Here is a 15824-nt window from a genome sequence, read left to right as displayed (position 1 = left end):
CTGAAACCACTTTATTGTAAAAACTCACATTAATTTGCAGGTCTATTTTGCAAATTTGCAATGAGACACTGCATAAATATCCACTTTATGGCCACCGTGTGCAAAATTCCAGTTGTGATTATTTTAGGATATATACATTCTGCCACCTCTTACTTTCACATACATAGGTGAAAAATTCCATGGCACGCATCCTTCATATTCAAGATGATGCTACAATACTTTGAATAACCAGATGCTTGAATATCAGATGCTGTTGACAATTTGTGGCTAATGTGTTCTATTTAAATTATTCAAAAAGCATTAGCTGGGTGTTAATAAAATTTAGGACTGGCTTTTTTTTAAATAACTCAAGAAGTAGGAGATTGCATGCAAAAATGTAGGCTGCATGATATATTATATATATCACTTTATGTCAAATTGGGCATGCTATTGCATATTATCTTAATTTCTGTGGCTTGAATTTGGGGTTGATATGAATATAGCTTTTTTCTATTCATAATGAACTTTTGTGTAAATTTAGTTCCTGTTGTCTATCCGTGTAGTCCTTTTACATAACACTAATTTTGTCAGCATTATCAATTTCAAACAATAGAATCTTCAAATGATTAAGCCAGGACTATTACGGGGATGACTGGGAATATGATTTGTGTCTTATGCATATCATTTGTATTTTTATTTAGTGTAATAAAGGCAATTTATGAAACCATATCAGGTTTTAACCATTCTGCCTATATAATATTGTAAGTGGAGAGTTCTCTTGGTTCTCCTGCTTTGAGTTTGTCTGTTTGGTTCAACTATATCAGGTTTAATTATACTTCTAGAAAACCAGATTAACAGGGCTCTCAAATGAGCTTCAGATCCTTATTAATGTTTATCAGAGCCAAGATACATTTTAGCCTTAACAGGGAACAGGGAGCATATGATTGTGCAGGTAACATTTTGGTTCCTAGGCTGTGACTGTGAAATAGAAGCTTGATAGAACCACAAGGGTTCTCTTAAACTATGGTGTAGTGCTCTGATATTTTGAACTAAGAGAAAAAATATGGTCATGGTTCTGTCTATATATGAAGCAAAATCAGTGTTTTGTTTCAATTTGTATTTAGGAAACTGCTCTATGATGACTCATCATAACAGTTATGTGTATGAGTTATTACAGAGACAATTGCAGCCATAATATATAAATTTATCTGCAGAAATTATCTTGTGTTATAGATATATGATTTAAGAATGTAAAACTATGTTATTAATTTAGATGTCAATTACGTCAGCTTTCAGGACAGCTTTGGTGCATTTTAAACGAAAAATTTGAATCATTTATCAGAATAACAGAGTTGGAAGCGACTTTGTAGGTCTTCTAGTCCAATTCCCTGCTCAAATGATGCAGACATAAATAAAAAAATATAAACTAGAAACCAGAATTATGTCAAATTTTGCTTATAACTAGAATTCCTTTTCATTAAAAGCTGGTTTCAATTCCAAGGAATGACTAAAAGCAAAAGTAAAGCATTCACAAAGATGTAAAATATGTTTTTTTTTAAAATTTACATTGGTCCTTTGTTATTACAAACTGTTAATATACTTATGGAACTTAGTTATAGGAAATTATTTTATGATTTAATTGGTATGATTATAAATATATAAATATATATTTCAATAATTTATTATTTCAAATGGTAGAAATATTTATAAAGAAAATATATAAATATGATAAAATAAGAACCATTAAAATGGATATTTTTTTTTAAGAAAAGCTTTTTTAAAAAAAGCTGGATATTTCAGTATAAGTGTAAAGGAATGATCTAAGTATTTTCCAAGAGTCTTTATGTCAAGTTTCACACCATTAACATTTCGTTGTTACACTTCATGCGAAGACAGGAAGTGAGAATGTAGGTGCATTTAAGGAAATGATAGTGAATCTGAAAATAGTAAGGCAGCTGATAGTCTATGATGGAAATAAATACCAATTGTATGTGAAGTATGAAATTCTTCTGATGATAACTACTTTCTAGATCGTGTACTAGTAAATTTTGACCAAAATTTCCACTTTCTTTATGTTTTCTCAGTTTTATTGCCCATTGTATCACTGTAGGTACTTCAGAATGAAACATGTTTAAAATAATTGTAGGAATAAACAGATATTTGTTGGGAATTAAGACTCAAATTATTGTTAAAATAAAAATTTCAAGCATTTTTTTAAAAAAGGAAATATTTTAAAACTGAAATCATTAGTAAAGCATCCTATTAAACCATGAGTTTTTCTATTGTTGTCTTAAGAGAGACATTGAGAAGTGGAATACATTCAGACGAGAAGTACTGGATGATCAGGGTCTTGGAAACCTAACCTGAGGTTAAAGCATGTTAAAACCATGTTTGCTTGCAAAAGAAAAAAAAACTGAACAAAGATATGTGAGTGGTCTACAAATGCCGCATGATGGAAGGGGTGGATTTGTTCCATTACAACCAAGAACATGACAACTGATTTAAATTGAAAGAAAAATAACCTTGCTGAATAGTTGAAGGGATTTCCTCATGATACTCTTAAATGGTAGAACAATCTATCTAAGATATGATAGCACCCTCTTGCTTATGTTTTTCAAATGTGGGCTAGACGACCATCTTTCAGGGATGGTCTGAAATGATTTAATGGAATTTTGCAATGGACAAGTTTTGCAACGGGCAAGTTTTGGACTAGATGTTCTAAAAGACCATTTCCAACTGGGATACTCTGTAAGTGTATGTTTGTATATATAAGTATGTAGAATAAATATTATTTTATGTCTAATAATGTTGCAAAATATATTTTTTTCTTAATATCACAAGTTTATTTGAAACTTTGGCACGCACAGGGAATTTCTCTGTCTAACCTCTGGTAAACTCTTCCCCAATTAATATCCTTACCAAACTTTGTGAGTATTTTCAAAGGGGATGGGGGTGGTGGTTTTGTTGCTTTTGATGGGATTATATCTGGATTCAAATGTTTTGAATTTTCTCTTCCTCCCATGAGATATTTATATTGTTCCAAAATACTAATACCTAAGAATTCAATTTTTCTTTTGGATTTCATGTTTTGCTCACTGGCAGACATGTCCTATTGCTAAACATAAAAGCATTAAATATGTTTAAATGTTACCATTTTTTTTCAACTTTATGAATGTTCAATAGTTTTTAGCCTTGCTATGATGTACATATGTAACTTTGGATGGAAAAAAAATCAGAGCAGCCTGACTTTTGTATTAAAAAGATTAGCTTGATATAATTCTACTTACTGCAGACTCACAGCATAACATATTCCTGCTTAATTCCTCTTTTTGATCTCATAAGAGGATGACCTCAAAGGACTTGCTCTTCAATATATTTTATTTTGAAACTTCTAGAGAAAAGTCTGAAAGCAAAAAAACGAAAGAACAAAATGCAATTATATGTAATATTTTAATCTTGTCATAAATAGTTTCAGGTTTTAAATGAATTGCATGTATTGGACACAACTTCATTTGTTTTCAAATGCTGGAGTAATTTTCTTATATTTTAAAAACTGATTTAATTGTAACTTTATATTGGAAATAATTTATTTTTTTCTGGTTAAAGGCTTATTGAAAATGAATTCACAATATCCTTACACATGAGAAAATAGGATATTGCATAATCACACATAGTTTATTTTGTTTCACAAGCATTTAAAACATATGTAACTATTCAATATCCCTTTAAATTTCTTAGAACACAATGGAATTCTAATGTTATCAGATGAACAGCTAGACTGGTGCAGAATATTCCAAACATATATTTTTCCTACTTTTCCAGAAACCGTATTCATTTTTCTTTGCTACTATTATTCCACTTAAGCTAGCAAAGAGTGCCATTTAAATCTTAACACGCATTGATACTTTTCAAAGTTTCATTGCAGTCATTTTTCTTTCTCATTTCTGATACAGATGGTGTTACACTTGTTGGAATTGGAATTAAGGATTTAGTTTATTTTTACTTTTCATCAAATGAAAACTGAGTGAAGCAACTCAAATGTAATCAGCAGCACCTGCTTTTCCATTAGAAAGCCCCTTATTAAACACTCAGTGTGTTGACTTTGTTTTTCCTTGTGTCGTAGGTCTATAAATACTCTGCACCAGTTTTGCTGTCCAGCTCCATTGTACCATACTCTGCTAACTCTCCCTGCCACACACTCAGAGTACAGGTAAGAGTAGTGTTGGGCCACCCACTTCTTCCTTTCATAGAGAGATCTGGCCATACATTTATTTATGCTATGAAAACCATAACCCATTCAATTCATTTTTCAATGAAATGTAAATAGATTTCACAGTGGAGGTTTTCGTAGAATTTTCTGAGAAAATTAGCATAAAATCATTAAATAAACAAAGGACATATAGGCATACATACATAAATAAATAAAGTCATAAGATAAAAAAATATGTATCTTATTTATACCCGCTTTTCTAATCTGAAAAGTATTCAAGATAGCTTTAAAATTATACATGAAGAGTACACATGAAATGGACAGCTGTTTTCATTTTTTAATCAATAAAAGTCAGAGAGTGGCAATTTAGCCAAGTCATGGCTAAATATATATATTAAATATTAATAATGTGTTGAAAAATCATGGCACTTTCATTCTCTAGGAAAGAATCTGCAATAAACCCTAAATCTGTAAATGTCAAAACATTATTTGTTGATGTATGTCTATATAATTCATTAATTCCTTATTTTTTCCCCATATTTTCAACATTATTCTGTTTCTCTTTGTGTTTAGATTTGTTTCCCCCTTATAAACATACAGTAAACAATTTGGAAAGAGTGAATGTCTTACACTTTGGTTTTGAGCTTGTTTTACCATTTTTGAAGACTACAAAAAGAAGGCCATCACAGAGTTAGGAACTTAGAGTTTATGAATCGTAGAGTCATTCATTATTCGGTGGTCATGGATTGCAACAAACTGCAGCAAATTATGGTTCTGTATTATGGAGATAATATATTTGTTTGTAGTACATTTAAAAAAAAACCCACTAAGGAACTTCTGCTTGGCTAGTTTTGTTTAATTAGTGCTTCATTTGTGTCTGAGATGACCAGTTAGGTTGCATTCTAATGATCTCATGGTCCCTTGAAAGCATATTTCCTAATGTAATTAGAACTAATTGGTTTTATTATTTAACATATAAAAATACCACATAGAGTTAATAACACACTTTCCGTTTTTAATAAAACTGCTACCTTCTTGTATTAAATGATATTGCTGATTGGAGAAGAAATCTCCACAGAATGAATGTACTTGCAATTCTAAACATGTATCTTACAAATGGATTTTTAAAAAATCATAGCAAACCTATAAATTACCCTGGACTTGAATTTTCCTTACAGCTTACTCTTAGATCTGTTCAGTACTTTGGATATAAAGGTAAAGAGCTGTTTTGGAATTTATGGAATAATCCATGTAGCATCTGTCTGTAAGTCCTTAAACCAAAGCTTTATTTTCCCAGGATCGTGTGGAAGCTGTGGAAGGCAGTTGGACATGCTTAAGGAGCTGCAGTCAGGTGCTACATTTAAATATTTATGAACTCCAAAGCATCTTTCTGCCTTTGAATCACTTCATTGAATCATTCAATCATGGAACTGTAAAGCTGAAAGTGAGGAACCACAAAGACCATCTAATGTAACTCTCTCTCTCTTTCTCCCTGATATACTATAGAAGAAAAACAATCAAACAATTCTTGAGAGGTGGCTGTTCACGTTCTTCTTACATATCTCTAGAGATGGAGAAATTGTAACCACTGTAAATGCACTGTTCAATTTTTACTATCTACCGTATCTTATATCAGGAAGGTTTTCCTTATATTTGAATGAAATCTAATTATTATGCCCATTATTTCTGGTCCAGGGAATGTAGCTTTCAATGACACCCTTTCATGTATCTTAATACTGATATTCTGCATCCTCTTAGGTCCAGATTAAACATTCCTGAAATCCCTTTTTTGCACTATTAATTGCATTTATTGGGATATGCCAGGGGTCAGCAACCTTAAACAGTCAAAGAGCCTCTTGGACCCATTTCTTACAGAAAAAAAAATACACCAGGACACAAAACCTAGGTGGCCATGGCCAACTTGATGTCACTCATTCTCACGTGACCCCCTAGCCATGCCTACCCAGCCACAAAACCATTCTCTATGTCTCTCACCCTTGCCCTATCTCCCCTCTCCCCCCTCTTTCTGTATCTCTGTGTCTGTGCCTCTCCCTGTCTTCTCCTCTCTCCCCCTTCTGTCTCTCTCCCTCTGTCTCTCTCTCCCCCCTCTTCCCCTGTGTATCACTCTGTTTGCGTCTCTCTATGTCTCTCTCTCACCCCCTCTCTGGGTATCACTCTGTGTGTGTCTCTATGACTCTCTTTCTCTCTCTGTATGTGTCTCCCCCCTCCCTTCGGGTGACCATTCTCCTCCTCCCCCTTTCTCTTGTAACTCCCTGGCCGGCTGTGGCTGAGTTGGGAGCGTGCGCATGCCACGGGAGACCCTCCTCAAACGAGCACCAAAGTGCAGCAAAGGCACGCGGGGGGTGGCCGCTCGCTTAAGGAGGGTCTTAACAGGACGCGGCTTCTCTCCTGCATGAATGCTCTGGCCATTGCCTTGCCATGTCATCGCCCACCCCCGGCAGCTCTTTGGCCAAGTGCGGAGGGAGGGAGAGAGCACACCCATGTGTCTTTCCTGAGGGTGTAACTTTAACTCTGTTGAGGCAATTGAAAAGTTCATGTGGATATGTAAAAGTTGCATATTAGGAAGTCATTTGAATTGTCAAAGCAATATGTTACTCTCTCTCTTATACAACATAAATAGTAATTACCTTGGGGATTTGTATTGCCAATTCAAAGTGAGGAGTTTTCATTCCTGTCCCATCACTGGTTGGCCCTGCCCCTCTTATTTCTATTTTGGACTCCAGCCCGAAGCAGCAGGAAGCGTAGGATGCCTTATGTGGAAATGTGGCGCGAAGGCAGGTACAGGGCCGCTTTGCACTTGCAGTCTCCAGCGACCCTCCTCCCCCCCTCCTCTCAGGATGTCCTGCTGTGGCCAAGCTGGGAGCATGTGCATGTGCGGGAGACCCTCCTTAAGCAAGCCGCTGCCCACCCCACACGCGCCTTTCCTGAGCTTTGGTGCTCGCTTGAGGAGGGTCTCTCTGCACATGTGCATGCTCCCGACTCAGCCACAATTGGCTAGGAGGTTATGAGCAGAGGAAAAGGTGAGGAGAATGCAGGAGCAAATCTGTCCTGTACCTGCCTTCACACCACATTTGTGCGTAAGGCAGGCTTTGCTTCTGCTGCTTTGAGTTGGAGTCCAAAAAAGAAATAAGAGGGGCGGGGCCAACCAGTGATGGGAGAGGGAGTCGCAGCAGAGGGCCCAAAGAGCCATTTGCGGCTCTGGAGCCATGGGTTGCCGACCCCTGGGATATACAAATAACATCCCATGATACTCGTGTCTGTTGCCACAGAGCATCAGTGTTAATTACTGTTTTGAATCATTAAAAAAACTTATTGCATAAGGATTCACTTAGGTAGACTTGAATTTGTTTGTTCAGAAGAAAGGAAAGAGTAAAAGTACAGAGAATAGAGAAGAAAAAAAATAAAGATAGAAAAAAGAATGATGTTTATTTTCTTTGGGGTGTGTGTGTGTGTATATACATACACACAAACAGAATTCTTACTATCAGGTTAACAGTTCTCTGTATTATTTCCTACATAATGTAGGATTTTCTTTGGTACAGATATTTCAGAATCATTAATGCTATTTATACAGCTTCATCTCATAGTTTTGACAATTTATGGACTATCTTAAGTGAAAGGAAAGCATCTTTCATGTATAAGGTATAATTGTTCTGCCCCAGCTACGATTCCCAAGAAGTGTAGCATACACACACAATTCCAAAAACTCCGTTTAATAATAATAATAATAATAATAATAATAATAATAATAATAATAATAATAATAATTTTATTTCTATACCGCCCTTCTCCCGAAGGACTCAGGGCGGTGTACAGCCAATTTAAAAACACAAGACACAACAATAATTAAAAATTAAAATAATTAAATAGATTTGGCTGATTTAAAACCCCAAAAATTAAAATACCCCAATTTAAAATTATTATATTGACAGTCTGTTAATACAAACAGACCCCTGTCAAAATGCAGGCTTTAACCACAAATGTCCTTATCAGCCTGCTATGAATTACAGAGATTAAACAAAGTCCGACAAGGGTTGGCAATCAGCCCAGAAACCAAAATACTCTGCGTAGGACCAAACGTTGTTTTCAGCAACATTTGCTATCTGTGTGCAAACTTAAATAGGCTAAGGGAGTGGCCAATTAACCCCAAGCCTTACTCTCGAGGAGACCTCCTCCTGAGTAGCCACTCCTGCCTTTTGGCAGCTCTGCGTGCTCGAGCATTGAGAAGAGGCTCCTCCACCTTCACTCTCTTCACTTAAAGGGGCCTCTGGAGGTTCTGAAGGCCCTGGCTGAGTCTCTGCCTCTGGCACCACATCCTCTTCAGCTTCCTCGCTGTCCGACTCGAGCGCCGGCTGCACAGGCTGCTGGCGCGACACCACACCAGCCTCCTCCTCTTCGGGATCAGCCACAATCTGTGCAGGCCACTGGCAGGCCACAACAATAATTTGAAATTTTATTTTTAGCAGATGTAAATTTTTCTTTCTCTATGAAACAAAAAACTAGGTTTAGTCCATTGCAGTACAGTCATCCTGAATAGACAATTCATACAATTTACTGAGTGTGCATATAATTGCATATACATTCTGCGAATAACATTGCACATTGAGAGAACCAGAAAATGAATTAAACACCATTGTTAACTTCAGTGTTATTGGTTATGTCTTCATCATGACAGAACAATTATTTTAATAAGGAACTTTCTTTTGGTGGTCTCCTTCAGAGTATTATGTTTCTGTCTGATCTTATTCACATCTCTAAAGTAGAAACTAATTCAGGTTTGGCTTTAATAAAAATTATGATATATTGTATATAGCATTTATGAAATTAGCCATCCTGAAGAGTAGAGTTACTCAGTTCTGTTTGGAACTGGAGTAAGTCAAATGTTTTGATTAACTTAAGTCGCCCTTTTGAGTTTGCAAACATTTTTAATGTCACCTAAAAGGCCAGGTTGTTGCACTCCATCAAGGCAATTCCTGTTTGAATTTTGCTTCTATATATTTTTATTTATTTATTTATTTTCAATTTATATACCGCCCTTCTCCCTGAGGACTCAGGGCGGTGCACAGCCAGAATTAAAAACATGAAATACAAATATTAAAAACAATTAAAATCTATATAAATTTGGCCCAAAATTTAAAAAACCACAAACCAATTAAACATTTAAAAATTTTAAAAAATTTCTTCCTAAACCAGCCCGGCTTGCTGGAAAAAGTGGGTTTTAAGGGCACGGCGGAAGGCACTGAGGTATATGACTAAAACTAAAGAAATATAGTCACTAATGTCCTTGGGTATCAGATCAATAAAATTCTTCAAAATATTGTCTTATGGAAAGATTTTTTTTTCTTTTATATGTGTAGATTTATTTATTTTTCCTAGGAAGACCTTCATCTGACATCTTTCTTTGTAATCATTCTGATTAATTTTCACATACATTATTTGCCTAATGGTTCAGTTTTTTGTTTCCATTCTTCAACATATGTTGTCTAAAAACTGTAGTCTAAAAATCTTGACACTGGAGACTGTCTCTCTTCTTTTTCCCTCCCCCAGTGGCACCTGTGAAAGCAAAACTATATTGCAAAGGACGTTATAATGTCAAAGAAATATCATCATTTTCTTGTACTACCATTCTGCATAAAATTTGTTCAGCACCTCTATGAGGTAAAAAAAAATATTATTCTGAGAATATTTTTCTTTTAAAATAATGTTTGCTGTTGTTTGTGTTGCCTTAACTATATGATGGTTTCTGAAGCATCGAAAAAGTGTTTGTCAACTGCACAGATTATCCTGATGGCAAAGAAGCCTAATTTCTTTAAAATTTATAGTCTCTTATATAACACTAGTAAACAGAAATTGGCATGGAAGAATCATGCTAGATGACTGTAGACAACTACAGCTTTAAATGTCTGTCTATTTTGATTGTTTCAGTAACTTGATAAGGCATTTCATTGTAAAATTTTTAAGATTATTGATTTTTTAAAATACATATTCTACAACTCCAAACCTGGATAAGATACGGAATGACTGCTGATACGTAATATTTTATTAAAATCCAGTAACAATTTTTAAGTCCAAGTTTATCTTTTTCTTCTTCCAACACTGCATAGTTTTGTTTGCATTATTACTTTATTACAATAATGTACTTTCTCATGGAGAATCAGTAGACTGCAGAAAGAGAAAAATAATGATAAGAATAGAACTCGGGGGATCCTAAATATAATTAGGTAACCTGTGAGCCATTGGGTCATCTTTCAGAGATACTTTTTTACTAAATAGAGAAACGTAATGACTTTGGGCAGGTAGAAAAGCAATGGGAGGCCAGTGACTTCTGATGTCCTACCAGGTTCCCTGTGGACTTTCATTGTACAAAGCTAGCAGGGAGCAGTAAAAATGATTATGTGATCCAGCCTGACTACATCAGTGCAGCAGCATGGCAGAAGTGAAGTGACCACAACTTTTCAAAAATTTAATCTCATAGGAATCATAGGTTTCAGATTTTAGATCTGTAAATTAGCCCATTTGAGATGTATTGATGCAAAAAATGGTTGATGCACCATTTCTCTCAACTGAAGGTTACAAGAGCTGTGATGGCACAGTGGTTAGAATGCAGTATTGCAGGCTAACTCACTGCTCACTGCTCAGTGCCAACAGTTTGAACCTGACCAGCTCAAGGTCGACTCAGGCTTCCATCCTTGGTTGGTAAAATGGAGACCCAGATTGTTGGGGGCAATATGCTGACTCTGTAAACTGCTTATAGAGGACTATAAAGCACTGTGAAGTGGTATATAAGCCTAAATGCTATTGCTATTGCTACAAACAATCAAACAGACAGGCAAGTTTTAGATTAGTTTATAGATATTTAATAAAGACTCCTAGAATCATAGGGCTGGAAGGTATCTTAAAGATTTTTCTAGTCCAACTCTGCCTAAGGCAGAAGTCCTCATACCATTTCAGACAAATCATTGTCCAATCTTTTCTTGAAAAACCTCAATCAATGGAGCATCCCCAACTCCAGGAGGCAAGCAAATCCATTACTTAACAGTTATTATTGTGAAGAAATTTCTTCTTATTGCCAGGTTGCATCTCTTCCTGATGAACTTCCATACATTACTTCTTATCCTACCCTCATATGGAGAATAAATTAAGAGATTAGATTCGCACAGACACATGGAGAACACTTCAAACTTGAACAGAATCCTGGTCACTGTATACACAGATACAGTACCAAAAATGTTCCGTAAAGGAGAGGGGAAAGCCTCTTCTCAAGGACAAGATTAGAAAAAGAAAGAGACCACTTTCAGAAATGGAGTCAGGAAACTTTCAGCCCATGGAGAATTTGGAAGGACCATAATTCTCTCTCTGTTTGAAACTCTGATAGCTAAGAAATCAAGGAATCATCTTTTTGCTTGACAAAGAGAGACTCAATTAATCAGGGTAGTCAGGAGCATCCTGGAATGGAACAGACCACAAAGCAGCTGGAATAATATGCCTGGTGGTGAGTGGCTCCATTATTGTGCTTTTAAGGAATTTAAATCAAACCACAGATAGTTGAGAAAACTGTGCAGGCTTATTTGAGAGAAAAAAAAATCCAAAACCTCCAAGGTGATTTTTTTTTTTTTTTTACACAGAAGGCTATACAAGTTTAGTCTAAAACTGCAGAGAGAGGGAGAGGGGAACACAAATTACTCACTTTGAGCAGATTTAGGGAGAAATATAAATACTAATTGCCTTCTTTTTAAGGACATTTGCTAGAAGTTACCAAGCTGCAGTGCATGCAATAGAAATGGGAAAAAAAGAAAAGAAACTGATATTAATTTTGTAATTCACTGTTTGCAAGATTATCATCTGTATAAATCTCAAGTGCAAAAGGCAGTTCTCACTGAAGAATCTGCTTGCAAGGCCAGAAAAAAAGAAAGGAAAATTTCATTTGCAATAGCCTAGAATCATTTGCAAGTCACTTGTCCTAAGAAAAGTGAGAAATGACAGAGCCATTAGACTGCATTTCATAGGATGACTCATCTCAGACCAGTATTTTAAAAAGCCAGAGGGAGATCAAGCAATGAATGCAAGAACAAATGGACCATCAGATATCATCTGCTTTGATTCTGCTACAACATTCAATTTCATTAAAGAGAAAGGAGATTCACTGATATAAATTTAGTACAAATTTGCCATTTATTTGACAAGCTGACAAAAGATCACCTCAGCTGGGAGAGGCTCTGAAAATTGTGCATTAGGCAAAGGAAAAGGTGCTCAATTTAACAAGGAAAGATGCTTTGTATATCCCAGATCTGAAGCAAATTTCCTCTCAATAAAATGTATCATATATAAAAGGATGTGGCATAAGATTTAAAGACAATCCTTATGTAACTGAGAGTGCACAATTGCATATGAAAGGGATTTTCCAGCAAAATGGACTTAGATTCTGTTTGTAAATTGGAGGGCTTAGTTCAAGCAATAGATTCATGTACAAATCAGTCTTGATGCCAATGTTGTGTAAATGCCAAAGGCATAAGTCTATAAATGAAAAGAGAAAAACATTTGTGCATAGGGATGGGTCTCTGGTATATCACTAGACTATATAGAAAAGAAAGATGTTCTTGCATCATCAAACAAGATACTTATTTTCTTACTTGATCAGTGAAAAGAGTGAGGTCTGGAGAAATTTAAATAAGTGGCCTCAGCATACCAGCAATTTGGGGGAAAAAAAGCTTCAAATATTTTGCCCAGATAATGGATCAGGAGGGAAAATGCAAAGTATTGAAGCTGCAGTTTTTCTTCACAAAATTCAGTAATCTGTATCCTAGAGACAAAATAAGGTGTCAGTTTTTGTTTCTATATCCAGGCAAACAGCAATCAGAGATTACAAACTTCCTAAGACATCCGTGCATGCCCAGAAGTTGAGTTTGTGACAGACCTACACAAGGAAACTAATGCATTGCAGCCAGATACTGTTAAGTCCAACAAAAGCGTTCCAAGGCTGTCTCACTTGGCAAGAAAGAACAAGTGGAAAGATCCCTGCACATGAAAGGAAACTGAAGAGATGAGAGCCACCAAGGGAAGGGAATGGAGGAAGACTACAGAAGAAGAGAATGAAGTATTCCACAAGAATTACATTTGTCAAGCTACCTGTAAGAAATACAACCAAGACTATGCGAATAATGCAAATGAGGAACTCCATACCATAAAACTAAATTGATGGCCAAGGGATACATTCAGAAGTACAGGTAATCCTTGACTTACAACAGTTCATTTAGTGATTGTTTGAAGTTATAATGGCACTGAAAAAAGTGAGTTATGACTGTTTCTCACACTTATAATAATTGCAGCATCCGCATGGTCATGTGATCAAAATTCAGATACTGGATCATATTTATGATGGTTGCAGTGTCCCAGAATCCTGGGATCACCTTTTGTGACCTTCTGACAGGCAAAGTCAATGGGGAAATCAGATTCACTTAACAACCATGTTACTAATTTAACAACTGCAGCGATTCACTTACCAACTGTGGCAAGAAAGGTAAAATGGGACAAAACACACTTAGCAACAGAAAGATTGGGTTCAGTTGTGGTTGTAAGTCAAGGGCTACCTTTATGGTAAAGACTATGATGAGACATTTGCACCGGTAGTCAAGGATACTTTTATAAGAGTACTGCTCAATATAGGTAGCAGCAGCAAGACCCATCAAATCCACCACCTTGATGTAAAGACTCTATTTCTGCATGGAGAAATTATTAAAGACATCTACTTGCAGCAGCCATCTGACATCAGGCAAAAAAAAAATCTAATATGCTAGTTTCTAGAATTTTTGCTGCCTGAAGCAAAACAGCTGGAACCTTGAATGAGAAGCTGAACAAGATGCTGGTCAAAGAAGACGTCACAAAACATGAAACAAATCCATGTCTTTATTCCAGTGGTGGGTTGCCCCCAGTTCGCACCGGTTCTATAGAACCGGTAGTAAAACTGGCTGGAGGCTCCGCCCACTTACCCTGATGTTATCAAAATGCTTCTGCGTATGCGCAGAAGAGCGCACATGCGTGCGAGTGAAGCAACCAAACCGGTAGTAAAGGTAAGTAGAACCCACCTCTGCTTTATTCCATTTATAGAAATTACTGATAAAACATACATTCTCACCTGGTTTATTTATCTTTTGCTAAGATAAGAGCGATATCTAAGAAATTGTAAAGAGACTCATCAAGAAAGCAGAAGTAAAAGTGCTGGGAAATAGCTTCTACTATGTTGGCAGCTAGATAGAAAGAGAAATGAAGGTTATTTCCCCGACCAAGGATAGAAGACAAAATATTATCGTGAGTTCCTAGTTTTATTTAAGCCAACAAAGTCCTTGTATCTATGGGAACTAATTTCTTAAAGCAAACTGCCAAGAGCCCCTATCAAGACTGACATATTCAGGAGTGCATTTGGAAAGGTCCTGGATTCAGCCATAATGACAAGGCCAAACGTTGCTGTAGCAATATAAATCCTGCTTTGGTTGGTAAAATGCAACAACCAAAGGAGATTATTCTTGAGTCAACAGGGTGAATTTAAAGAAACTACATTCTTAAATCTTAGACTGTTGGACAACAGTATCCTGGCTACAGGGATACACATTGTGCAGAAGACAGGACAGATCATAAATCCACAAACAGACAAGTGCTCCTAGGTGAAGTTAGATTTATCAATTGCACAAGCAAAAATCAGTCAGTCGCTGTCCTATCATCCATCAAAGCACACTAGGTATTTGCAGTACAAGTATGCAGAGACTCTGTGCTCCATAAGTTTTTAATAAATGAACTTTGAGATAGATGAGCCCAAGCTAATAGTTCTGTTTCAGGTCAAAGATATATTCAACTGCCCAAATGGAGAGAATTGCATTCTCAACATAGCACATAAACACCCAAATATCATTATGTGCAAGATGCAAAAAAAAAAAAAAAAAAAAAAAAAAAACATTGAACTGAAATGCTGCATACCAGAAGAAATAAATGCTGTCATTCAGCCTTTGCACTAAACTGCAGAATCAACTGCATTTATCAATCAACATCTCATGACTTAGGGGGAAATAGGGAGGAAATAGAGAATTATGAATTTACTCTGAGTCCCTCTTTGTCACTCTGTGCTCTTTGTCAGTAAATTTGCTAATCTGAGGTGGCTTCCTCCTACTTTTCTGATATATATGTATGCACAGAGAGCATGCTATTTTGACTCTTCTGGTAGGGCATAGCTAGCTAGATACAGGGCTTTGCCTATCGCTATGATGTATTTTTTGTGAATATACCTCTTTTTTAATAGTTGTAAATAAATTTTGCTCAGGTTAGAACCCCACTTTCAGGAACCTGGCGAGAGAACACTTTAGCTTCCTCTAAAAAATTTGCACCTAACTGCACTGTATGTTTCCTGTTAAATCTGCTACCTGAAAGTGGTGGATCAATTTAAATACAAGGTGTTAAATGATTTTCCATGCGGCATAAAATTTGACATGATTAGCTGATAAACATGAAGATTATTCCTAAAATAAAAAGTGAGGAAAGATATATCAATAAGGAGTAAAGTAGACTTTTGGTCATTTAAAAAAAAAAAGTGTTATGCTATAGTAAGTGATAAATACTGCAAAATTCT

The 15824-nt window shown here is 35.9% G+C and overlaps 1 protein-coding gene across 12 annotated transcripts in view; it reads left to right on the top strand.

Moving 5' to 3' along the window:
- The window catches only part of IQSEC1 (IQ motif and Sec7 domain ArfGEF 1), a 298864-nt gene that overhangs the window by 109543 nt on the left and 173497 nt on the right, over positions 1 to 15824 (top strand). For 5 of the 12 annotated variants that reach the window (XM_060688352.2, XM_060688354.2, XM_034437766.2 and 2 more), the window contains exon 3: positions 4103 to 4189. The exons of 6 other annotated variants lie outside the window; for them this stretch is intronic. In XM_060688352.2, the coding sequence (XP_060544335.1) occupies positions 4103 to 4189 (87 nt within the window). Of the gene's footprint in view, positions 1 to 4102; positions 4190 to 9850; positions 9869 to 15824 lie in introns of those variants that run through there. One more of the 12 variants, XM_034437837.2, reaches the window with a different exon arrangement.

The sequence above is a fragment of the Pantherophis guttatus genome, chromosome 2 (assembly GCF_059756535.1).
Source record: "Pantherophis guttatus breed Tessera chromosome 2, ASM5975653v1, whole genome shotgun sequence".
Taxonomy (NCBI): domain Eukaryota; kingdom Metazoa; phylum Chordata; class Lepidosauria; order Squamata; family Colubridae; genus Pantherophis; species Pantherophis guttatus.
The sequence above is the reverse complement of the archived record's forward strand: the minus strand, read 5'-3'. Positions and strand labels throughout refer to the sequence as shown.